The following is a 26888-nucleotide window of genomic DNA, read 5'->3' on the forward strand; positions in this document are numbered from 1 at the left end:
GTCGTTGGCGACGGCCATGTCAGTGTGGAAGGAAAGGGACAGCAGGCCAGAGGACGACTGGATCTCTGGAGGGATCTTTGTGCCACAGTACCGGCCAATCAGTGGAGCCACTGCAGACACACACACACACACATCAATTCAACCGATGTAAACTGTAGTTATTTGGTAAAAAAATTGTAAATGTAGTTGAAAGTGTTTTAAACCTTTTTCAATTAGCAATTTTATTTTTTTAAAACTGAGTATCTTGTGCATTTACTGTTTTTGCTGCATGATATTACTTGCTGCACACAAAAATGCATTTGTTTTGCAGTATCTTTAGGAACCAGAGTACTGCTTTCATTTAATATATGCAGTAAGAGGAATCCAGCACTTCAAAGACAGGTCTTCAGTAGCCACACTGCTTCAGTAAGTGATGTCTAATGAGTCACAGCATGCTCACTATCTCCCTGGCTCCTGTCATTGCTCTCTCTCCCTTTTCTCTCCTGTCCATCCTTCCATCTGCTATGTATGTCTCAGCCAGGCCCCAGCAGGGAGACTGGAATCCCTGCCTTAAAGCAAGCTGCACTGGGATCAGCTGCAGACACACACACAGACAAATGCACCAGCGAGGATTACAATAGTCTCAGGGGTAACTCACTTGCCAGACATGAAATTCTTCACCCTTCCATCTTGTTTCCCACCCCTCTTTCATGCCTGAGGATTTGGCTCACTGGAACTGGGTTACACTTTAATTTCCTCCTATCTCTCAACTTTGAATGATATAAATTGTTTTTTGCTATGAAAGCTCCCAAAATCAAGGCTATAATTGGAATTTTAAATCCACTTGGATCCCTTCTTAGTAAATGAAAATGGAATAATTAGAGCAAATCCTCAGATCTCTGCTTCAGAATTTTAAAAAGGGTGAAAAGAAAAAAAAAAACACAAGAGAGGTGGGAAGTGGCCCACTCACCACCAGTAATGTGGTTTTCATCAGCACCACAGCAACTAACATTACACTATGGCGGTCACTATCAAAGCCACTGATAATATCCTCAAATGTTTTTTCCTGGCCACATCCTGATCTCAGCTGATAGGCCACCTTTGCAATGCTCGGCCCCTCCTATTGGATACAAACAGATATTCATCGTGGCCATCACTCTCACTCACAGCGGAGGAAGGAAGCGCCAGGTGATAAGCAGAGAGGATGGGGAGTATAGGAAGGGGGTGCTGAAGGATGATATTATGGAGAGGGAAGAGGGCCATGGGAAAGGGCTGCTCCTTAGGGGTGTTGAGGCGCTTTCGGCTCCTCATGTGAAATAACGTTTCCTCTATGTAATGGAATGGAATGTAAGGCCAGGCTGCTTACATCAAACGGAGCAGTGGCTGCTCAGGAAATTGAAGACTGGTATGGAGATTTCTGCGTGGGAACGCAGGGATTGCATGAGTCAGTGCAAGAGCTATATGTGGAAATGAATGTAACGCGTGTGTGTTCTCCCCAGGAGCAACAAACATTGATTTTCCAAGCATGTGGGTGTCTGTGCATCTTAATACTCCATGAGCAGTCAATCCAATGTGTGTATGCTTGTCTAACATCACTCCAAAATCAGTATGTTTGGCATTTACGTGTGGGCACCCTCACCTTGTGGCAGGCCGTCCCACACGTCCAGCCAGTCATACTTGCAGTCACCCTCTCCCACAAGCAGGGGGTCATTTTCAAGGTCAAAGGTCAGGAACGTGAGGGTGATGTCCATGCGAGGCGGAGCGATGATCATGTAGGAGCACTCCAGATTGTGAGGGTATTTATCCGGGAACCCTGGGGACTCGATCATGCCAGAGGGGCTGGTGAAATTGCGGAAGCAGAATTCTGACCCTAAGCAAATACAAGGATAAGAGGTGATTTAGAAAGGAATAAGCAATCAGTCACATTAGGAGAAGATACAGGCATAAGCAATTGATCACACAGGAATATCTCATCTGACTTGCAGAGGGTGTTTCAGACAGTCATTCATCACTGACAGCAAGCAGCAGTTTATGATTACAGATAGAAAAGAAAACACAGCTAGCAAATGCTACTGTTGTATCATCTTATACGAGCAGGCTAATGGCTCTTTTGGTCAGGTGCCCCCCCCACACACACACACCTCAGTGTCCCAGCCCACCACCAAGCTCTGCCACCATTTTTGAAACAAAGCATCAATATTTTCCACCACTGTTAAAAACATGTTGTGCTCAATATGTAAACAAAAATCAATGAATATTTTAGAAAAGTAGCAAGATTTTATTTCATAATATATTTGTTTTATGTTACTTAAAATAATATCTTTTTTTAAATATTATTATTTAATACCAAACATACATTTACTATGCATTAAAGAATATAAAAACAAACAGTGTCCAATCCCACTTTTTAGCACAAATAAAAGAAAAAAGTTATTGTTTGTTGAGAAAAAAGGAAGCTCACTTTTCCTTTAACAGTATATCTATCACTCTGTTTTGTACAGTAATACCACAGATATCTCCTAAAGGCACAGTACCTCTATTTTAACATGTTCACTTCTAACTACATCCATTAGATTTGCACATACATGAAATGACATATCCAATAAAACCCAGTTATGCAGGGCTAAAGTCAGAAGACAGACCCCCTGCTCTATTGCACACATTCAAAGCAAATAATCTGTAATACCCACCCTCTCATTTCCTTTTGCACTCTCTCTCTGTGTCTTACACTCTCCCACACGCACACCACAAATGTTGTGTAATGGTTCTAAGTGGGCCCTTTGCAGTGACTCCTCATTAGCCATGCAGATTTATGGACCCTGGGCGGCTCACCTTGAGCACCAACAGCTGTGTGGCTCAAATCATCTACCCATCAGCCACTGCTCCTCAGCCCACTGGGGAGCCTGATTCACGGCCGAGTGTTTATGGACCGGCACATCAGTGAGGGTGGGAGAGAGCTGACATTCCAGCACATGCACATACACTAACAAAACAGACAGATGACGTTACCATAATGTCACACACACACATACGCCCTCATTCAGAAACCTCAGCTATTTTCTCAGTTTGTCTGTTCACCTTCTATTTCTATTTTTATACACAGACCATAAAAAGTTGGGTCTGTTTAGCTGGATGTCTTTCTGCATCTCTGTCTATTTTTATGCTTGCCAGAAGCGTAAATATCTTCATGTGATAATGTTGCTAAGAGACAGGATTTTCATTAGATCTTTGTTCAACTGCAAATGTCAGAAATGCCTATGCTAGTGGCCCTTCTAAACCAACTGATGGCACTTAAGTCACTTCTTCCTATTTATAAGTGCACTTGAAATTACTTGTGAAAGGCAAAGTGATAGAAGATGCATTTCATTACATTTTCATTTTTTTGCCAATACCTTTGCAACTGGCAAGCACAGAACTAACACACAAAAAAGAGTTTCTTTGTATGATGTTTTCCCATCATTGACTGGGTTGGAAAGCAGATAGGGAGGTCAGGTGGAGAAGCTTCCGGTGGATTTCAAACCCGGGAAAGCAGGAAAGCACTACACTGTTCCAGAGAACTGTCAGACTGTTTGATAACCAGATACATATTCATAAAAGCAGCGTTTAGGAGCACAGACACACTGACAGCACATTCCTTCTGCAGTATTCCTCCAGGGCACAAGTCCTTATTATCAGGCAGCCCCATAAAAGTAGAGGGGCTGACTGGCTGCTCTGGCCTTCCCTTGTCTACACTTGGTTAATGGCAAAGAACTGACCCTAATCAGCACAGACAGAGAGGGAAAAGCACTCAACACTATCTTTGTTTCTCTAGTTGTTTTTCTAGTTCTCTCACATTTTCCTTTCATTTGTTTTTTCTCACTTTTTCCTCCTCTTTGTTGCTAACAGTCAATAATGTGCCAAAGAGAGCATTTATATAGAAGCTCAGTATATGAGTTAAATGATGTTTATCCATTATTTGGCCATCATAAATCTTCAGAGCCCCACAATAAGCAACATTGTTTTCCAGACCCAACCTTCCCTTAACACAAAGCATCCCTGGACCATATCCTCACCCAAGCAAGGAGCAGATATGTGGCTTGACACACAGCATCTGCATTGCATTTGCTCAGGTCTTAACCTGGGTTGGAAGGCAGATAGGGAGGTCAGGTGGAGAAGCTTCTGGTGGCTGGCCCAGCTGGTTGTAACGGCAGTCACCTCTGAGAGCCGGGTTTCATCAGTTGTCCAGCCACTGACACTGTTCTACCAAGACTAACAAAAAAAAGGACTATTAACAATTTCATTGCATGTGTAGCTATATTATCACCAACACCAACACAAGTTCTGTGTGGGTGTAGGAGTGAAGACAAGTCTACAGATTCATCAGGTGGGCCTCCTCTCACTAGCTGGTGTTTCATTGATTTGGCCCATGGCACAGACAAGGCTCAACAATGTGTTCCAGCGTACCAGAATCAAAACATTTCAAATAGCTCACCGGATAACTAGCCAGACTTCTGCTTCCTTTCATACTGCATCATAAACCACCATGTGTTAGTATTCATTCCAATAATCTAGTCAAACGTCTACTATGCCCCAGGAAGTCAGCCCCAAGCCTGCTGCACGTATTAAACACTTTTAGCCTGTCCTCCTATGCTAGTTTATTTCACTCTGCAGCGCTACATCCCTGGATCCTGACAGTGTTATCTCCAGTATAGTCATAGTGCATTTAAATTCCTCTGTTAAACTGGTAAACTGGTAAAATCCCTAAACATATAAAGATTTTATATTATTTCCATCACATAAGCTGTATATGTATGTACAGTATTTATGAATATTCAATGTACATTATATATCTGTCTATCAATCTGTTTTGCACGTGTTGTACTGAAGCTGTTCACACCAATGTATATATTTTCCACCACTAAACCTCTTGTTTTGACTCCTGTGGAACATAAACACACACAGAATCACACTCACAGAACTAGTCATGTTGAAATATGTAATTTGCAGTAAGCTACCGGTTATATGTCCTTATCCCCCCAGCTTCAGACCTCACCTCTCTGTATTAAGTGTGTGTGTGTGTGTACAGCTACTGGTGTATAAGTAAATATATATGAATCCATTAAAGCAATAACATGCATGTGATTGCTTATAATGAAACAGTAAATTAACTCTTCAGTATGTAGAGCTATGCCAGTGTGTTTCTTTTTGTGTATTTCTTTTATTAAGCTCCTCACATGTGTGTCTTTAGTTACTGGTGTGTTTGTCTCTCAGTACGTCTCCTGTGTGTGTTTCTGTGTTTGAATGTGTGTGTGTGACAGCTTTGCAGTATGTGTGCGGCCTGGTAACACAGTGGCCTTGTTTCTTACTGGGTCACAGTGCAGCAGTCTGGAGGTCTTACTGCTGAAAACTTCAATCTGAGCACAGCTTGGCTCCATCGCCTCCAAACACACCATTCTGTGTTTAGACTGCACGTTCTGCACATGAGCTAGACCCTTCACACGCTCTGTGATGCCACGTGCCAAAGCTGGGTGCATGCACTTGTTCACATATTTGCATGTGCATGTGTACACTTTGCAGTGTATGCATGAGCACCTTCGCTTTTCATTAGCACTCATTAGTTCACAGTACATGAACATGCCAAAAACAAGGCCCCCCCACTACCTCTCCTGTCACCCCTCAGCCCACGTCTTGGCCCCTGGTTGGTGCCTGCATCGCACCATGAGCAGCCATTTGGCAAGACCTCTCTGTTGGCAAAGAGGGGGAGGTCATAGCACGAGTGTGTGTCTGAGTGTGCCGCAGAGGGGTGAGAGGATGAGTTGCTGGGTAGAAACCACTCGACTCTTGGACGTGAGCGCCTGATGCTGTAGCAGCTCCACATGTTGTTTCAGGGCAGCCCCCTTCCCTCCTCCTTCTCCTCTTCCTCTCTCATCCCTCCTTCTCTCTCTTCTAAGCAGCGACATGCAGTCTGTGTTCATTCACTCTCAACTCTTTCTCGGCTGCCGTCTTCTAGCTACTCCTGTCCTCGGCACAACTCTTGCTGAGGGCTCACCCTCACCGACTACATTTGCAAGTGTCTGCCACACATCAGAACCTCCTCTCCTCGCGCTGTCTACCTGCCTGTCTCTGTTTGACATACATCTGCTCCTCATACACAGAAACATGCACAGCTCTCATGTAACCCTGCTTGAGCTCAGTTCAATATTACATTGAAGAAAATCTCTCCTGAGGCATCTGACAAGGGTGAGTGTGTGGATGTGTGGCAGAAGGGGTGTGCTGCACCGGGGGGTTAGGGTGGTGGAAACCCCACAACAACAACAACAACAACATGCACAACACAAGCAAGAAAAGAAAAACAACATTGTTGTAGTGCCACAGCTCAGCACCCAGAGCGACATCCTGAATCAGTGTGAAGCAGATTTATTTAGACAGGAATGTTCCCTCTAAATCACATATCATGCTGATGCATCTATTATGTGTTGTGGAATTGAAATGCAATCAATTTTTATAATCTTGAGCACAAAAAAGGCAGGTGGCTTTTGCCACCTGCTGTTTGTGATCAAAGCAGCTCTAGATTTCTTGACTCTTATTAATGCAGTTGCTGATCATGCCTTATTATTTCATGTTTTCTTCATCACTGATCAGTCTGGTCAGTTTATTTATTCATGAATTTAACTTTGCCAATTAATTACTTGAGTGTAATTTCAGCACTGGGATGACTCAGGTGTTTCAAGAATAAACAACACATGGCAATCTGCTATAGTAACAGCCATCACTGACACAAGGGTCAGCATCCAATCAACACCACAGCAGCAGAAAACACACAGGACCAGTGTTATGACTGCAGATCTGCCTTCAGCTAAGCTCCCACCATGACCTTACAGACGGCATACAGCAGTCACCAGTGGTCACACAGGGGACCCGGCACCCTGGGGTGCTCTCTGCCTCGTCTTAACTCGGGATTGGTTGCAACATTATTTGCCCCTGCTAGATTAGTGGTGGGCCTGGGGGCTTAGCTGGCAAGACTTCCTCCTGTAGCTGTGGTAACAGCATGAGCATGCACGTGACTATGTGTAAGTGAAAGTGTATGAGGGGTGGGTGAGAGCATATTGGGGGAGGTTGAGGGCTGAATAAAGAGTTAAGAATGCATGAGTAGGAGCAAAGTAGGCCACAACAATAAAGGGGAGGAGGGGAGCTGTGCACTTTTACTGTCCAGCAGGATTAAGGCATATGTGTACTGTATACGTGTAAATTTAACCCTCCCCCTCAGGAGGTGTGCTAAAAGGGGGGGTGAGTGTCAGGATGGATGTAGAGTCAAAGGTCGACTCCTGCTTCTTCTGCTGGAGATAATTAGCTTTCACTGCACTGTACCCTGTTACACATGCACACACACTGACACACACGCTGACACTAACAGATTACTTGTCCACATCAAAACCTCTGGAGTTGTTACAGTCACCATTTATGTAATAGGGTTGAGTAAACAAAACAAAAACAAGCCTCATTGTTATTGGTTCATTTAAAAAAAATAACAAACCAGGATTTGCCTCTCTCTCTCTCTCTCTCCTCATACACACACACACACACACACACAGCCAAAACCTTAACTCTGATTTCTAGACACACTATGGTGGGGTCAGCCTGTGGTGTCTGTTTATGGGAAGGAAGCTCTACAGACACACAGCTCCCAGCTATGTGCTGAGATTTCTATCTCTGCTGGGACGCGCCCTTTAAAAACACATGCGCACCCATAAACACACACCCTCATACTTTTAAAGCAATAAAAAACAGTTAAATCTAAACAGACAGACAGTTAGAATAATGTTGTCTCCCAGAAAATGTAAGTATAAAAAAAACACAACTAAAATTCATTAACAGGGGTAAAAGTGATAGTAGCGCAATTTCTTCCGCTCTGATAAATAAACACATCTCAGCCAGGATCTCAGTGTTCCCATCAGAAGTTGTAAACTGTGTTTAGTGGAAAGCTGTGGCCCGGGCCTGCCATGGTACGACAAACAGTTTGCAGAAGATGAAAATGCTGTATTTAACACATGGCCTCAATCATGCATCCTGAATGTTTTCGCTCTCTGACTCAGTCCGTCTCTCTTCACCCCAATCATCTTCCCACTGTATTGCTCTCTCTTTGTCTGTCACGCTATCTGTCTTCCTCTCACACACACAAACACACGTGCATCTACACTCCGCCTCCACATACAGACAGACAGAATCTGGCACAACAAGCTGAGTGGAGCCACCCACACATGCTGCGAGCAGACACCTACATGTGCTCACAGTCACACAATCTCTTATACCCCCCAAATTTATACCAGGATCTTGTTAAAACCATGGCAACTGCATCCCCCATTCACCATCCTTCAATCCATCTGCAAGTGTGTGTGCATGAGAGACAGACTACACTATTACATCGTCAGGGTTTGAGTTTGTTGGTAATGGAGCTGAACGTCAAAATATGGGTCATGTTCATTTGAAACAAAACCAGTGATATTTTTAAAGGTAGGATGTGATCCTGTGTACGTTCTCTCACTTTCAGCTTAAAATGAATGCCCTTTTTTTTTTGTGTGTTCCACAAACCCGGACTTTCTTCAGTCTTTTTATTTCTTGTTTTTCAATCAACATACAGTTTGTGAACTAAAGGTCTGAATTAAATTGAATGTTGGCCTGTTGAAGAGAAACCTAAAACGCTCCAGCAAAGACAGTCAGCTGGTAACTCATTTGAACATAAATCTTTTAGCTGCCTCAAGGCCACCTGACCCATTTCACCTGTTCCTTTCCTACACACACACACCCCACCACCACCAAAACAAATATACTTCCCACTCAGCCTCACCTGCAAAGCATACTTTACCTCGTGAACTTCAACGACCTCGAGAAAATTCTATTTCAGCACACACTCATTCTCATCAATCTCTTTGTCTTCACCTCTACCCATAAACCTTTAACCTCAGGTCCAACTCCATGTTGTCATGGAGCTCTCCCCATCATCCCACCACCTCCCACTCCCAGCCATTCCATCTCCCCAGATGAATCAGATCCTGTGCCAATTAAGCAACAATTCCTAACATGCTTTCAGGCAGCTTGAAAGTAGTTCAGTCGGTTTCCCCCTTCTCGCTTTAAGTTTTGTTTATATGCACGGTTGCCTCTGCTGATGTAAATTGCTGTGAGAGTGTAGGCGTGGATGATCACAAGTTTCAGGTCATTAACATGGAGCAAAGAAGTGGCACTGGGACAAAACCATTAACTTAAGTATGTGCAGCAGAGCCTTATGGTTCAGAGTTGTCTCAATCTGAAATGTTCCACAGAGGTGTCAGAACACTTTTAGACTTTAGGATAAATTAGATGCAGTTAGGAGCAGACTGGAACATGGTCAGCGACTGAACTGCAAAACCACTAGTATTGATTTCTTACAGACTGTAGGAAATTCAGCCATATGAATCAAATGTTAACCAGCCACAAACTACCAAAGTGTGGCTCAGCAGATTACAAAACTGAATCAAGATTATAATACATCAAAGAGTAAGAAGACTAAGATCAGAGTCAAGAAATACTTTACAAACTGCTGAATACAGTATGTATCTTACACATTTCCATCAAAACGTTTTTAAACCTGTTCTTCATTTATTTACTGTAATATGACACCCATTGTTGCATTATGCTTGTTACGTATTGGAAAATACGCAAAAAATAATGTTTGCTCACCTGTTCTGAAAATCTCGTAGCGCAGAGAGAACCCCGCCCCCTGGTGGGCATAGTCTGAGACGAATCTGATCTGAATGGAGGAGCCTGATGAGATGATCGGCGCCGGGGCGATGTTGCTGCAGTGTCGACCCAGAACATCAGCAGTGTCTGAAGTTCCATCACGGATCTCGATGAAATCATACCTGGTCCCCCAAAAAAGGAGAAAAATCAAAGATGGAGACTTGTAACAATGAGTTTGTGCTTAATGCAGTCAGAAGGGATTAGAAGAGGTGAAGAGATGAAAGGAGAGTGCTGGCAGAGAGATAAACATAGACAGATAGTTCTGGGGTTATATAACAAGCTAAGCTAATAAAAACCAGACAGGTATGGATCTATTTACCATCACAGTTCAGCCTCAGGACAGAATACACAGTGTCCAAGTGAAGCATTTAGGAGCACAACACAACATTAAGATCCAAATAAATATATCTGCCATAGACCTGGTTCTCAGCCAAAGCATCTCCACCTCACTTGTGCTGGTTCCCCTCAGCTGCATTCAATAAATTTAGCTCTTACAACCCAGTTTTGCTCAGGACTTCAAACTCAGAGTCATCTGATGTAAGCAATCACCAAACCACTGACTCATAGAGGAAAAAAGCAGAGGAAGGAATGCATTTCAAACAGAACATATAAGTGGGGGAGATGAAATAAAATAGATGACCTCATAATAAGAGGCAGAAAAACAGACAGAAGCTCATAAAAAAATAAAGTGGTGAGGGCTGAGGGAGAGGAAAGGAGAAGACATTAGCAGCACAGGGCGTGACTCGGGTGTTAGAGAGAGAAGCTAGGGTAAATAAATGTGAAGACACCTCACATGCTTGGGTTCTCACCTCATTATGACCTTTGACTAGCCTGTGACCTCGAACTATAAAAGTAAATGCTTAACCCTTGGGTTAGTGTGTGTGTGAGAGAGAGACCCCACCTGGCTGATCCAAAATTAGCCCCCCTGCCATTCCTCTAACAATATTAGACACCCGCAGCAGCACAAAGTCAGAGGCGACACACTTCACTCTCTGAGATGAAGTTTGATTTACTCCAATTAGTGCACCAGATGGGTGGAGTTTAGAACATCACAAACTATTCAGTCGCAGAAATGTTTCCAAACTGCACCACTTCTTTTGTATGAAATGTCCTGACTGACAGCAAATGTTAACATTTCCATGTTTCCAGTCTTTAAGTTAATGTCTATATACCCATATAAAGTGCAGCATAAGAGGGAAAGCAGGAGCAAAAACATCACTGTGAAGCCCAGTGTGAGCCATGATGAGTACAGTCAAGTGTTTTCCTAATGAATGAGGGATTTATTTTAACATACTATCAGTATGGTGAACTGAATTTTACACTGTTTTTTCCACCTAACTTGCACTGCATGTGTTTTAAAACTATCTCTGACTGTGTTTCCAAAGAAATGTTCACTTTTTCCATTTATAGTATTTTTTTGGTCTCACGTGGGAGAGAACAAGGAAAACTGTCATTTACTGTAAAACACAGTCTTTCTATGCATTACCTCCAATAATTGATACTGTCACTTTGTTGATATGATTAAAAAGGGCCCCGGCCGTGCTTGGGAGATGACAGTCAACCACCATGTTTTAAGGTAATTTTGGGTTGTGACTCTGTTGGAGGTTGTGGAAATCTCCATAATTTTTGTTTGTTACTATTTAAGTACTGTTTTAAGTAGGTTACTCAAAATTTTACTTGAGCCATTTTCTTCCTAAACAGGGTGTCAAAAGTAACCTTCACTTTTCTGCCTCGCTTTGTGCGTACCTGTATTTTCTGCTAAATGTGAGTTGTGCAACTGTGAATAATTTCCTTGTAATTTTGGTCTCCATAATATTCCTCCCTATGTCTCTTGATCTTGACGGTGCTAACAAGTGTCCCTTCAACCTCCATGTTGTGATTCCCTGCGTAACTAACCACATCGCCACAGGAGTCTTGCGGCTATGTTGAGGACAGCCTCCCTGCATACACACATACAAACACACACAATTAGTTCATATTATGAAGCAGTCAAAAAAACAACAGGGCTTCTGTTTTCTCACTAATTACTGTGATGGGCTCTTTGAGGCTGAAAAACCCTCACAGACGTAGGTGAGTCACTATTAGACACAGCATCTTGTTAATGCTCTATACAGGAAACGGGTGGTGTTTTTTTTTATCACTGCTTCCCCAAAATGAAAAGGAGTTCAGGAAAGCTGACATGTATGACTCAGCACTAGGCAGTGTTTCTTTGTGGCATCGACTGCTTCTGTACTCCCACACTGGAACAAAACCTGGAATTAAGTATATTGTTCCTGCAGTGTACTGACTCCCAAACAGGACATTCAAGCTAAGACTGATGACGGAGTCATATTAGTCTTGGTCAGAGCGGCACATAGGTGAAGACCAAAGTGTGAAAATACTGCAATGAACCTGTAACATTACTGTAACATCGTCAGCACCATGTGTGGGACGTAGTCTATTTCAGTAAACTAAAAAAGTACAAAAACTAGACAGCAGTCAGAGAACACAGACCTCAGTTTCCACATAATGCCATTTTACCTGAAAGTAATATTCCCATGATAGTTTCACCCTCATAATATAACTAGGAATCATGTTGATATCATTAGTAGTTTAAAGTTCCTCAAGACAAATGTCAAAGCCTTTCCAACAGTCACAGTGGTGAAGAATCATTTTAAACATTCCTGAATCTGGATAATGATAGTGGATTAGCACCTAAATTTAACAGATTGTTCTGTGGGCTATATCCTACTTGTCCAGAGCATTTCATCATAATCCATTCATTACTTTTTGGGTTATGCTGTGAGAAATCCAATCAACAAACGCAGGTTGGTCCAAACCCTGATGAGCAGATGACGGGATCACACAGCAGCCAAGTACTTTTATTGTGAAACTCTGATAAAGCAGTTTTTGAAACTGTTCTGATTTGGCTTTAGAAATGATGCTTGTAGCAGCTCTGGATGCCCACATGCAATGCTGCAGGTTTACTACACTGGCTTGAATTTTTCATGTTGTTGCTGGCCATGATTGTTATATTTTTTGAACTATTGAACTTATAGAAGAGTGCTGACTATAAAGGGGAAATTCCACCAGTTTCACACACTGAAAACAGTTGTATGCACTGTGGAGCTGGAGGAGCTTTGCCTAAGAAAATTATACAAGTGAAATCATTTAAGTATCCTCAGCGTGGGTTTGGGGAATTACATTTGTGAGGGGAAGCCTGTATCACATACTGAGAGTGAGCAGTTTTAAATATGAGAGTGTTTATTCTAGCAAAATGGATTATGGGAATTGCAGCATTTTTCAAGCCTGACCTAAAAAACTAAAAGTCAGGATATCTGGTTTCTTTCTCTCCAACCTTCTCAAGCCATCCTAACTTTATTGAAATGCAGGTGTAAATTGCTTTGCATACACTATCTAGTGAGGACATGAACAGGTTTTAGCCTCCCTCCTAGCAGTTATAGTATGTGATGGTTGAGGCTGAAGAAAATCTCCACAAAAGTGCCTTGAAAAGCACTCATACCAGTGAAATAAAGAATTAAAGTGAATACAGAAGTTGTTGTCCAATTCTTTTATATGCATCTTGGTTGTCATTGTGGATTACAGAGTCAATCGTAAAGAATTCAGTGGCCCACGATGAGCCAGGAAGAGCCACTGCTATCCCTAAGCACACCTGCTTGGGACTGCAACTGACAAATGCTTAGGGAAAACACACTATCAAGCATGTGCCAACAAACACAGACACCGGCGTGCGCGTTCACACTCAGCGTCATATCGCCAACACCAAGGATAAAAGGCCCGTAAAAGAGCTGAGAGCCTAATTAGGTTTTAATTGATTTTGGAGTGGGTCTATATCCTCTCTTGCTCTCCCTCTTTCTGTCTCACTCTCTCCCTGTCATGGATTAACGTCAGTGAGTGAGTGTTCCTCAGATGTGATTATTGACCTGTTCGCTCAGCCTCTCCCCAGGCTCTCATGAATACATGCATGAGGGCCTAACGTGTGAGAGCCCACTGTCTGTCTCAGACACACACTTGAACACATTCCAGGACACTGCACACACATAAATCACTTGCACATGCGCACACACAAATATGCAAACACACATTAGCATCGCATACTCTACTGTCTCCCCCCACCCCCACCCAGATCACCCAGACCCAGATTCCATTAGGGAGCTGTTTTGATACAAACCCTGTATTTGTTTGACACCACCCATCATCCCCATTCCCAGCTTTCTGTCTGGACCTGCATATGACCTGTCCCTGTGTTTAGGGAGCCATTATGGGGCACCAGTTTCACTCCCCACCCCCTCATTCCCCCATAGAGAATAGCTGCAGCAGAGAGTCAGGGTTAAGGAAACTAAAAACCCTACAGGGCCAGTAGTTCTGCACCAGTCCAGACATGTCCTCTCTTCCTCTGCTCTCCTATATCACTCTGGCAAAACAGCTAATTGCCTTTCACACCTTTGTTGTTTGTTGCGGACCAGAGACATTCCCTGCAGGCACAAGCACCTCACCACAGAGAAACATAACTGCACTTCATATACAGGGCAGTGCCGACTTAGACATCTCTCAGCTTGACCTGTCTGCAGGTGGCTCTCTGCTATAAACACCAGTCACAGGTCATTTCATCTCTTGGGGCACTAATAGTCATATTTATGCACTTATGTAAAATCAGCAAAGCAGTTCTCATTTAACTGCCTGTGTATGTGGGACTAGCTTGCGTTCCATTTTGAGTGTTTAAATTACACAAAAGATTAACACAATTTACTGTGGGTGCATCACAGTCAATTTGATTTTGTTTATGCTGATAAGCTGTTCTCAACTGTCATCAAAACCAAACTTGAACGTATTCAGACACCTGAATTGATTTTCCTCCGTTTTTTGTTTTCCACTCACAGAGCACAGAAACCTATCAGCGAAGCTGTAAAAACGGGTCTCGGAGAGAACCGGGAAAAGGCCCAGGAAACACAGGCCACTGAAGCAGCACTGACCTTTGATGACCCGGTGTCAGAAATGACCTTACAGGAGGAGCTGCAGAGCACCATCGAACAGATTATCTCTTTATAATTAGAAGTCCCACCAGAACAACAACAATATTTACAAGAACTACTTGAATGTCCAAAGAAGAGTCCAAGGAGACAACAAACAAGCCAGAACAAAATGGAGAAGTGTTACTCTCAAAGGAGAGCATGCCAGTGACAGGAACAGTCCCAGAGCAGGAAGAAGAGTATATGGATAAGCTAATAATAAATGATGAAGAGACGGATGAAGATGTGGAATATGTGGTGGTGGACGAGTGGAACGCAAAACCAGATTTCAAGGTGTCACAGGGAAACAGCAAGCGAAGTTGGAAGAGAGAAGAGAATCATTAAAAAGCTAAAGCTGAAATGCATAAAGGATAATCATAAGATGATTTATGTGTATTTTGTTTCAATAAGTAGCATTTAGATGTGTAAGGTTAAAATAAGAAATGATTGTATTGAAAAAGTAATGAAAAGTGATTTTACATTTAGAGAGAATCTAAGTAAAAAAGTGAAATAATGTTGAATCACAGAAAAAGCAAAGTAGTACAAGTATCCTACAAAAGAGGAACTGCAGGCAGAGTGTGTGTGTCAGTAAGAAGAAAATAAAAAGAGACACTGAGTTTATTGAAGAGTAAAAATGATGGTTTCATGCATAAAGCAAAGATTTGATTGATAATTAATGTTTAATCGATGTCTAATCAATGTTTAGTCAAGTGGGGTATTCAAAACATAGTGATGTATGTTTGGATTTTAATGCATTGATAGTTTTGGTGTAGCAGTGTGTAATTCTGATGGTTTAGTTAGATGTGATGATGGGATTTATTGTATTTCGATCAGATGTGAGATTCCTGTATTTTTATTAGCCATTAGAATGATACATTTTTTCAAGAAAAGAGCAGATAATGCTGAATCACAGTGAGGTGGAGGCCAGTTACAGGCAGTGTACTGAGCTTTGACGGTAAAAGATATGCAATAGTTCTGAAAAAGGACTTTGCACGCCAAATAAGGTAATGACTGGAAAATGTGGCATCTGGTTGGATGAAAGCCTACGTGACAAAAAGCCTATAAAAACCATGGCAAAAAGAGGGACGAGAGACTCTTTCACAGTTGCTGCTGGAGGCTCTGCTAAGCTACGTTGCTTTATCCAGGGGTTAGCATATCGTGGCCTTCAAACAAGCCCACTATAGGTCCTGATCTGGTAAACACTGAGGACCTGTCTGTTGCTTCGTTTGTTCCCTCTTGATGATTTACAGAAGCAAAAATTATGTCAGATTGATGACATTCAGTAGACACACACCCAGAATCTCATGGTTCCACTCCCCCATCCTCAAAAGGGACTCTAATAAACCATAAGTGCCTCTGAAATATTAACTAGATGCTGCGAGCAAAATCCCTGTAGATCTACAGGGCCTGCCAGCTTCAATCTAGCCCAAAACAAACAGCACTCCCCTTCCTCATCTCCTCATGCCTCACCTCCCTCTCCTGCCGTCCATCACTGATTCATACTTACAGATGGTTTGGGCCAAACCGCTGACCACAGGAAGTTAGGGCTCGGCCCCAGATCTTCTAGCGCAGCATCGATCTGAAACATCAGACTGTAACTGTTGTCTGGGCTGAAGTCACGACCCTGCAGCCCCCACTGGATGCATTTTAATCAACATATATTTGTGATTCAGATTTTTTTCACTGTAATTCATCCAGTGGAAAGTGCAGCTCCTCCAGAAGATTGCTAACACCATTCTTTACATTTAAACTGTGCCTGTTACTTGTTTTATTATCATTATAGCACTGGAAGCGGCGACAGTCACGACCACTGGACGCTGATGACCATGATCTTGTCCTAAATGCTGGCCAAGTGCTGGATATTGACACATCAGAACCTGAACAACTGCCTGTAGAGAAGACTTCTGGCAACCCATCTGTCTCTCCTTTCATCCTTAACCATAGCTGTCCTCTTTCTCACCTCTCTTTCTCTCTGCTGATCATCTATTGATTTCCCATTACAAGCGGAATACAGACATTGATCGCACACCTTCTGCTCACCCTGAGGGTATTAGTAAGAGTATGATATCAAGCACACTCTGAGACATAGACACACACACACACACACACACTCTAACATAGAGGAGTTGTTGCTATGTGTTGGCGACACTTCTCACAGTAGTAGGTGCATGTCACAGGCCAAGGCCATTCAAAGCTATAAAGTTAAATCATCAAATCTTCCCACCTCAAGCTGCATCCAATAACAAATAACCAAATAAAAGTGAGAAAATAAAAGGCACAAAAGCTGAAGAAATGGCTCTTTCTGACTGAATGCGTTTTTATGGTGTGTGTGTACTGTCTGTATGTGATTCTGCCTGTTTTGATGTTTAACTCTGGCGTGTAAAATAATCCTCCTCAGGCTAGAGGAGGAGGAGGAGAATGAGAATGAAAGAACAAATGAAGCAACGTGATAAATCAAGAAAGAGAGGGAGAAACATGAGGTGAAAGGGGGAAAAGAGTGAGAAACAGAAACAGACAAATGGAGAGAAGGAGGGAGAATCATCTCCACCTTACTCCCCCTTCCGCAGCTCCTGGTATATCACTAGGTAGGCATCCTGGGGCTTGGTGATGGCAGATTGCATTAGAGATATGGGCCTGATATTTCATCTAGCCTTTATTACATTTAGTTCACATCAATCAGCTGGCAGCCTGTAGGTAAGAGCTATTTGGCACGCGGCCGGACTGCCCCTGAAATGAAATCCTGAATTAAAGTGCCACCTCAGACATGGAGCGCCTGCATAAGGCTGCGGATTTGATTGCTGCAGTAGAGCCACGGTTTGGCTCTGTTACATTGGAGTACTGACTGTTTGAACCCGCTGGGGGAAAATCACCAGCTGGCCAGGGATATTAGCCAGAGTTCAGACCCCTTGTCTGGGCTGACCAAGCATTTTTCTCAGTTTTATAAGGGCCTAAAGTGCCCAAGGGGGATATGATGAACACTCTTACACTGACAGGTTGCATGCTTAAGTGTGTATATGCATGTGTTTTTAGCAACATGTCAATTTCCAATCATTATGTTATCATCTGTATTTCTTTCTTGTTGTTGCCTTCATCAGTAGTCTCAACCACACAGCTCTGCGTCCTGCAGGTAACACACAGCTCGGGCTTTCTCTGCTGTCTCTGTAATCCCAGCTGTCACGCAGATTTTCAACCCTGACCGAGACGGTGAGCCCTCCGCCTCCTCACCCCCTCCGGCTCCCACCGCCCTAACCTCACGGAGGACCGTGAAAACATGCAAAAAAATCTACTCTTGCTCACTCACTCACACTGCCATGCCTAATCATACAGGCCAAAAAGGAAACAACCCATAAGAGTGCTACAGGGCTTGGATCAATCCAGCTAAAAAGCATAACAGAGGACAGAGAGAGCAGTAATATCGAGCTGTACTTTGGCTTTTTCCACTTATTTCTGCTGCTATTTCTGTGCCCCAAAGGGAAACGCTTCCTCCATGAAACACAGAAGGGCAAACACATTAGTGTTTGAGGTTATGCATAAATAAATGTTGACGTGATCCTTTATTTCTCTAATGGGCCTTTAAAATGGGGGTTATTTCTCACACACTGGATGGACAGAGAGAGACAGAGGCAGAGCGGCTAGTTTTACAAACTGATGTTTGCTTACATGCATTCAGGGTTACTCACACGTAGACGTCTGGTCCCACCCACGCTTACTAACTCCTTTTCTTACACACACCACACACACACACACATACGGGATGAAGGAGATTGAGTGGGAGTGTATGTTAGAGGGCAGGCCCAGGCCTCAAACCCTCCAGGCGAACGTAAAAAAAAAAGTCCTAATAAAACCCTCTGTGCAGAGAAGAAACAAGAAGGGTTTTCAGTTTTCTCCTGCTCCTCCCTCAGCCTTCTACTGCCCAGCATGCCTTGGGCTGTAAGAAACTGCTTGACACACTGCTTGCCAACAGCTGAGCCATTCCTCTCTCCTGTACCACCACTGGTGTGCTATAGTGTTAACACACTGAGTCTGGTTTCAAGCATTATTACTGAGAAACATAATGCAATGGAGATAATTATGCAACATTATGCCATTGAGAAAAAGCAACAGAAACCTGGAGACACAAAGCCGAGACATCAAAATAACATTTCCGGTTCACTGCGATGTGACACAACTCTGTGAATAGAACAATTATTACAAAAGCCTCTCACCAAAGCAGTCGCTGACGTCCTCATGAAAGTTACATTTTTCTCCTGGCCAGACAAAACATTTCATCTGTGAACAATGCAAAATCTCCCATCTGGATTATTAATTCTTCATTTTACAAAAAGAATGGAGAGCTGGAGCAAGAGAAGGAGATATAAATGATTGCAATTGCAGAGGATGCAGTGATAAATCACTTTAAACAGACCAAATGGGTGATTTGTGCAACATTTTCCCTGACTCGCTTGTGTATTAAACAGCGGAGACCATGACTTCTTTGTCCTTCCTCTGAGGTCAAAGACAATGGAAGACCATATGATTCAGATTATTCATGTCTCTGAGAAAGGAAACTGACCAATGCAGTCATACCCATACAAACAGCTGGGCCTCATTCTCTTCTTCTTCTTCCCTTCCCTGTTTGTTCTCTATCGCTACCTGTTTTCCCTAAGAACTTCTAATTACACCCTGAATCTTTTCTTTCGTCCTATCTGGTCTGTCTCCCCCTCCCCCTGTACTATCTGCCCTCTGTGCCCAAACTCAGGCAAAGATTTTTAAACACAGTCTGGCATTTGATTATCAGATGGAATGGGATTACAGCTGGACAGTCTGATAATGTCAGGTAGATTCTTAAACTCAGACACAAAAATGATTGTCCAAGCTTTTGATTGTGCTGGATTATGTTGGTCTTCAGCATGTAAAAAACTTCAAGCATCTGGTTTGAAGCAGGCTAAAACTAAAGCACCTTTAGGCAAACAATGTATTTTTTGTCCAACATCACCCATTTAACAAGGAGTAACACATGACTCATTCTTTCCACTCAGTTTTTACTGCGACCTGCTGTGCTCGAATGTGTTCACTATCATGTGGATGAGAACAAAAACCCATATTGTGGAAATGAGCCAGAGGTTATGTGCAGCTGATGTGCCCTTGAGCAAGGAATTTAACCCAGTAATTGCTCCGGAGAAGCCTTTAAAAGGCTGATACTAAAGGTCTGCGGTTGTCCTGGTCAGCATTCAGGACATAATGTGTGTAATCCACTGAATGTGAAAAGGACACTGCTGATGTGCTTGTAGTTCTATCAATAAATAATTATTTCACAAACAAAAAACCACAGTCCATTTAATGGTCTGCATTTCACAGAAAGCTTGCATCTACAATTAAAATTTCCTTTGCGAACGACCTGTTGTGGTCAAAATGTGGAAAAATGGTTCAGCTCCCTGGGATCAAGCCAAACCATTGATAGTGAATTATAACCGTATGTAAAAATCACTGCTTTAACAGGAAGTTAACAACTTTTGCAGCATACTAATAAAGAAATGTTCCCACAAATCATCAGGCAGCCAGAATCTTACTACTTACTTATTAGTCAAAGCAGTATTGCTCTGGTTGAAAAGATTTCCCTATTATGACATGATCCCCTCTGTGTCTTACTTGCAATCCAGCCTCTCGATCTCAAAGTGTGGGTTGAAGTTGAGGACGATGCGCTGGGAGGGCTCCGGCGCCGTGATGATCCAGTGACAGTTCTGGTGAGGTGGGTACTCCAGAGGATAACCAGGGGAAGTGATGTAACCTGCCTCGCTGGCATCTAAGTTACCCCCACACTCTGACACTGTGATAGAGACAGAAGGGTGGGAGATAAAACAGATTGTAAAACAGACAAACTACAGAAACTATCCAGTAAATGACATGTGTTTGAATTTTAAACATAGTTGTGATGCATTTCTCAGTAAATGACATGTTCAAATTTTAAACATAGTTGTGATGCATTTCTACATTTGTAATTTGCATGGCAGGGAAACATCAAACCACAGAAATTCCCATTTAGAGCAGTGACTCAGTGACTTCATTTACCTCGTTTCTCTGTATGAAGATGTGATGAGCAACAAATGAACAGTAAGACAAAGAAAGCAATTTAGGCTGTCAGTTAGGATAAAACTGGAAAAACTTCTCAATTGTGGATTCTCAATGTGGAGCACCAGGGCAAGCTATTAAAACAATAAAAGATCATCACTGCCGCATTTGGCAAGCACACATATAGACACACACATGCACGTAAGCAGAGAGATGCACAGTGGCTTTTTCACCCTCTTCCACACCCAGGCTCTTATCGCTCTAGTTGCCCGTTGGGAGTGTTGTCTAAGTGTAATTGTTGCTCTGGCAAGCCAATCTGCAAACATAAGGACACATTCCCTGATCCTATCACGCTCTCCCAGGAACAATAGCCTTCCAATGGCGTTGCTCTGAAGGCTTAGACAGGAAGTGACACACAGACGGCCTGTCTAGCGGGGTTCTGGGGGTCACCCCGACTCTGTAATGAGAAGCTAAGAAGGCAACAAAGGCCCTATTCTCTGCTTATGCCCTGACAGCTACGGCAGCTCTCATGCTTTGCGTTATCTCCCATAAACACACAAACTCACATGCACATACAAAAGGAACATGTATATGGGTATTCGGCAAGCACACACATCTCATATACGCACACATCCTTGTGCACAATGGTTCTTTTATTACTCTTGCATTGCAATAGATTTGCAGACATTATTATTCTTTACAGAGAGGCATAGGTGAAATGCATTCTCCATGACAACAGTGGGGGAGAGTTTAGCTCCTCCAAACATTATGTGTGCATGTGTGTGTGTGCATGGTTACTGATGCATCAGTGGGATATCTACATGTAATAAATGCTATGATACTGAGCTCACAGAGGAAATGTTTTCCTGTTGCTGTAGCTGCTGTTCATTGCCCAAATAAAGAACACTTTGCTATACAAGACTAACTACAATGCACATTATACTGCCATTAAACATGCACTAACAACATGTGGCTTAACTACTCAGCCCCTAAGCTGAGCCTATTCTTGACATAAATGGGTTTATATTCGTTCCTGTTTCTTTAAAGTTTCTGTGAAAGCATCAATGAAGGAGGCAGCAAGAAAATGAAAAAGGCATCAAAGGTTTGAAGTGTAATAGACCCTTCAAGTGTTGACATTTCCACCGCCTATTGTGCTTAAAAGGGACACTTAAGAATCTTTGACATTTGATAGAGCTGCAATGGCTGTCTCACTTTGTTACTGGAGAGGAGCAACACCTATATTCACACACACAGCTACCGGCGATTTCATGTGAGTGCACAACTCCAGCCGCCCACATGCATACACACAAATACAAGTTGTTACACAAATGTACAGCACAAACACAAGTGCAGCGACATATGCACATATGAAGGCAGTCACTCGTAGGGTAGGGCTGGTGATCCTGGAAAAACCGGTAAGCTCAATTTTGAAAGTAGACAACTGAGGAAATCCCACCCTTTTGTTCTGACTTCTCTCTAAAGCCACTCCTCCAAAACACAATGTGCAATGCAACACGTGCTCCCCGACTACAACTTACATTAACAAATTCCCTCCAACAAAACAAAACCAATAACTACCTGTCCAGCAGAAATACGGCCACCATGGCCTCACATTTCTGCCCCTTTTATTCTCTCAGTTGTCACCAACCTTCCAGTGTTAACTCTGGAAGGTTGGTGGTTTGATCCCAATTCTCCCTAGTCCACATATCAAAGTGTCCTTGAGCAAGACACTGAACCCCAAGTTGCTCCCATGGCCAGGACATCGTCGCCAACAGTGTGTGTGACTTAGCACTGCAGATGACTGACTTGGTTCTGTACCAGAGACAAACTCCTCGTGTGTATAACATATGGCCATACGTCTTAAAGGGGGGTGCCTGGCCACAGTGGGTACCTCCTCTGCCATAGCTCGCTAGCTTTAGCTGTAACACATCTGCCTGCAACTGCAGTGCCTTGTGGGAGACTGTTGGCTTGCACATTGAGAGCAGAGTCTGTGCCAGTAGGAAGTAGGTTGACAGGCAGGTAGGCCATCCAATGGTTTTGCTTGGGAAGAGTAAAATCATTGATCAGGCATCTTACAGCCCTGCTGCTGCCACAGATGTCAGTTCTTTTTCTTTATTGCACTGGTTAATATATTTTCTAAAGTTGTTGAAGAAATTCTCTTGAGTAGGTTTCATAATCTTATTGGCTCTACTGATAATCAATTTGGGTTTAAAGCCAATCATGACACTGATATGTGTATTTTTGCTTTGAAAGAACTAGTTAGTAAATATAAAAGTAAAAATTCGACCATATTTATGTGTTTTTTAGACGCTTCTAAAGCTTTTGATTGTGTGAATCATAGGAAGTTATTCCAGAAACTGTGTGACACTCGAGTGCCTAAATATATTGTAAGATGCTTGTCATATTGGTATGCTCACCAGACTATGTGTGTCAGATGGGATAATTGTATATCTGCACCCTTTCAGACCTGTAACGGGGTAAGGCAAGGTAGCCTGTTGTCCCCGATTTTGTTTAATTTTTATATGAATGGTCTCTCTGAGGAGCTAAATATGTGTAGAACGGGATGTATGGTTGGAGATACAATAGTGAATCATTTAATGTATGCAGATGATCTGGTGATCTCTAGTCCCAGCTCGGCAGGTCTTCAGCAACTCTTGAATGTATGTTCTCTGTTTGGGGAGCTTCACGATGTCATCTGTGCCAGTAGGAAGTAGGTTGACAGGCAGGTAGGCCATCCAATGGTTTTGCTTGGGAAGAGTAAAATCATTGATCAGGCATCTTACAGCCCTGCTGCTGCCACAGATGTCAGTTCTTTTTCTTTATTGCACTGGTTAATATATTTTCTAAAGTTGTTGAAGAAATTCTCTTGAGTAGGTTTCATAATCTTATTGGCTCTACTGATAATCAATTTGGGTTTAAAGCCAATCATGACACTGATATGTGTATTTTTGCTTTGAAAGAACTAGTTAGTAAATATAAAAGTAAAAATTCGACCATATTTATGTGTTTTTTAGACGCTTCTAAAGCTTTTGATTGTGTGAATCATAGGAAGTTATTCCAGAAACTGTGTGACACTCGAGTGCCTAAATATATTGTAAGATGCTTGTCATATTGGTATGCTCACCAGACTATGTGTGTCAGATGGGGTAATTGTATATCTGCACCCTTTCAGACCTGTAACGGGGTAAGGCAAGGTAGCCTGTTGTCCCCGATTTTGTTTAATTTTTATATGAATGGTCTCTCTGAGGAGCTAAATATGTGTAGAACGGGATGTATGGTTGGAGATACAATAGTGAATCATTTAATGTATGCAGATGATCTGGTGATCTCTAGTCCCAGCTCGGCAGGTCTTCAGCAACTCTTGAATGTATGTTCTCTGTTTGGGGAGCTTCACGATGTCAAGTACAATTCTGATGAAAGTGTTATTATGATATGCTGCACAAAAGAGGACAGGTCCCTTGTATTCCCTTCTTTTAATTTATCTGGTAACATTTTAACTGTGTGTAATAAAGTTAAGTACTTGGGTCATGTTATAAATGATTGTTTGTCTGATGACGGGGATATGTATCGTCAGTGTTGTATCACAAGCAAATGTGTTGGTTGGGAAATTTGGCTCGTGTTCGGATGGAGTAAAATTGACTTTGTTTAGAGCGAATTGTACCTCCCTGTACACTGCACATCTATGGTCTAATTATAAAAAAGACAGTCTTAGGAAACTGACAGTGGCCTATAATGACGCCTTGAGGTTATTATTGAAAAGGCCTAGATGGATGAGTGCCAGTGAATTGTTTGTGTCATCTCCGATCAGTACACTATCTGCTGTTTTAAGAAATTGAATGTATAAATTTATTTGTCGTTTGAATAGTTCTGGAAACAACATTGTTTTATTGCTGACTAATATTGCATATAGTGACATGCCATATACTTCAGTACTTTGACAACACTGGTATACCTGCCTTTTAAAAAGGTAGTTGTTTATTGGTTGTTCTTGTTGTTGTCTTTTTATTGTTATTTATTGCTGATTGTTTCATGGTTTTATTGTTTTTTTAGCATTTATATATCTGGACCTAGAGTCTGTAATAAAGTATCTATCTATCTATATGTGGTCAGTGCATTTAATGTATTCATTGCCATAAGGATGAAAAGAGAAATTCAAGAAATGTAACAAAAAGTGCTTCTGAAAGGAATCACCAACCCTACCTTTAATACACACCTCGCGCACACACACACACACACACAACCGCTGCTCCATGTTCAAACAACCTCCCACACATGCATGTATCCAAATAAACAGCGAGGCTGTCAATCACAAGGGCCAACAGAGGGGGTAAAAATAGTTAACTGAAAATGTTCAAAAAGGTAGTGGGGAAGGCAAAGAATGACAGAGATAGAAAGTCTCACACACACAGACACACACACGCACACAGACATCTCTTTATCTACTGCGGCTGTGCAGACAGACCGGCATTGTTGGGAAGCCTATGGAGGGAGCGGTGTGCAAGAGGCTATCAGCACGCAGAGCCTCAGCAGATTAAGCCATTTGGGGGAGAATCCTGCAGCCTCGACACTTTTTCCCTGAGCTGTCCATTCAATGGCCTCCAAAGAGGATGAAGAGGTGGGGTGAAGAAGGGGAGAAGAGAGCAGAGGAGGAGTGGGAAGAGAAGAGGAAAAGGATCAGACCAGGAAGGAAAATGGAAGAGGTGAAGGAGAGGAAGGGAAAGGGGATGAAAGCAAAGAAAAGAGTTGAAGAAGTGGAGAGGGGAACAGGCGGATTGAAAAGGAAGAGAGACAGTGTGGCGATGGATAAAAGATAGACTGAGGAAAAAGTTGGAAGACTGATTGAGGGGGAGGAGGATGAAGGTGGTGACGTGGGTTGATGTACAACAGGCGGGCGAGAGGAAAAGGGAGGACAAGTGACGGGGAGAGAGAGGGTGGGAGGTGACAAAAGGCAGTGCGGGAGGAAAAAAGCAGAGGGTAAGGAAGGGAGAGAGAAAGATGCAATGAGTGAGAGAAGGGGCCGTGAGTGATGCGCAGAGAGCCTGACGAGCCTCATTAAGACGTGTCTGCTCCCTGTAGACAGTGACCCCACTGGGAAACCTCTGTCAGTCAGCTCTCAGACACTGGCAGCCTGGGCGTGTGTGTGTGTGTCGCTGTTTGTTTGTTTGCTGTTGTTGAGAAAAAAATTAAATATGCCAAGGGACGCACTAGCAATATGTAAACTAAATGAAAGACTGAGTAACAGATGTGTGTACTTTTTCCTAATTGCTTAGATATAATAAGCAATTAGTTAGCTGCAAAATATACATATATGTGTGTGTGTGTGTGTGTGTGTGTGTGTGTAAGTGTGTGTGTGTCTCACAGTCAAGCAGAATGTTTTGGTGAGAACAGAACTTGTGGTGTTGGATGAGTAACACAGAGGAAGCACTCAGGAGCTGCCAGCGAGCTTCATGAATTACTCCGTCTCTTCGACTAGAGGAGCCCATCTGTCTACACACAGACACACACACGCACCACATATGTTCCTACAATGCAAGGACCAAAACCATATTACATGAGAACAATGTCACTACTGTGTGTGTATAAACGTTATGAGTGTATTTGTTTAAGTGTGTTTCATTATTATACTATGTGGGTGAAACTGAAATGCAGCAGAAAACCTTAAATGTGTGGACGCCACTGAATGTAGTCACACCATTATAGTGGCTCTAGATCAAGTCACATCCAGAGGGACTTTATCTGAGCATATTATATATGTCTGCATGCCTTCTGTTGTGTGTCTGTGTGTGCATGCCTGCGCTCACGTTTCTACTAGCCGCCTTATCGGGGAAATATGGCGTCACACTCTGGGATAAGCTGCAACTGTGAGGAGAGGGGCCGATAAATCCCTCCATCATTACTAGTGTCTCACCCCCCCACCTTAATTAAAAAGTGCTATCACCCAGAGTGAGGGAATGAGAGGGGAGTGTGGGCAGCGCTCATCCATTCAGCCGAGAGCAGGGGGCTGTCTCCCCGTCTGCATTTAATCCAATCCACTGCACACTACTGGATCCAGGGAGAGCGAGAGGATGTGGAGCAAGGGTGAGGAAAAGAGATTCATAT

At 42.8% G+C, this 26888-nt stretch overlaps 1 protein-coding gene across 1 annotated transcript in view; it reads right to left on the reverse strand.

Annotated features, from left to right (window-relative positions):
- nrp2a (neuropilin 2a) overlaps positions 1-26888 on the reverse strand; it is a 59992-nt gene that overhangs the window by 28197 nt on the left and 4907 nt on the right. The window contains exons 2-5 of the mRNA XM_020592141.1: positions 20370-20547; positions 9673-9854; positions 1619-1849; positions 13-110 (exon numbers count right to left, since the gene is read on the reverse strand). Coding sequence (XP_020447797.1) covers positions 13-110; positions 1619-1849; positions 9673-9854; positions 20370-20547 — 689 coding nt within the window. The remainder of the gene's footprint in view (positions 1-12; positions 111-1618; positions 1850-9672; positions 9855-20369; positions 20548-26888) is intronic.

Source organism: Monopterus albus, unplaced genomic scaffold (assembly GCF_001952655.1).
Source record: "Monopterus albus unplaced genomic scaffold, M_albus_1.0 scaffold16.1, whole genome shotgun sequence".
Lineage (NCBI taxonomy): Eukaryota > Metazoa > Chordata > Actinopteri > Synbranchiformes > Synbranchidae > Monopterus > Monopterus albus.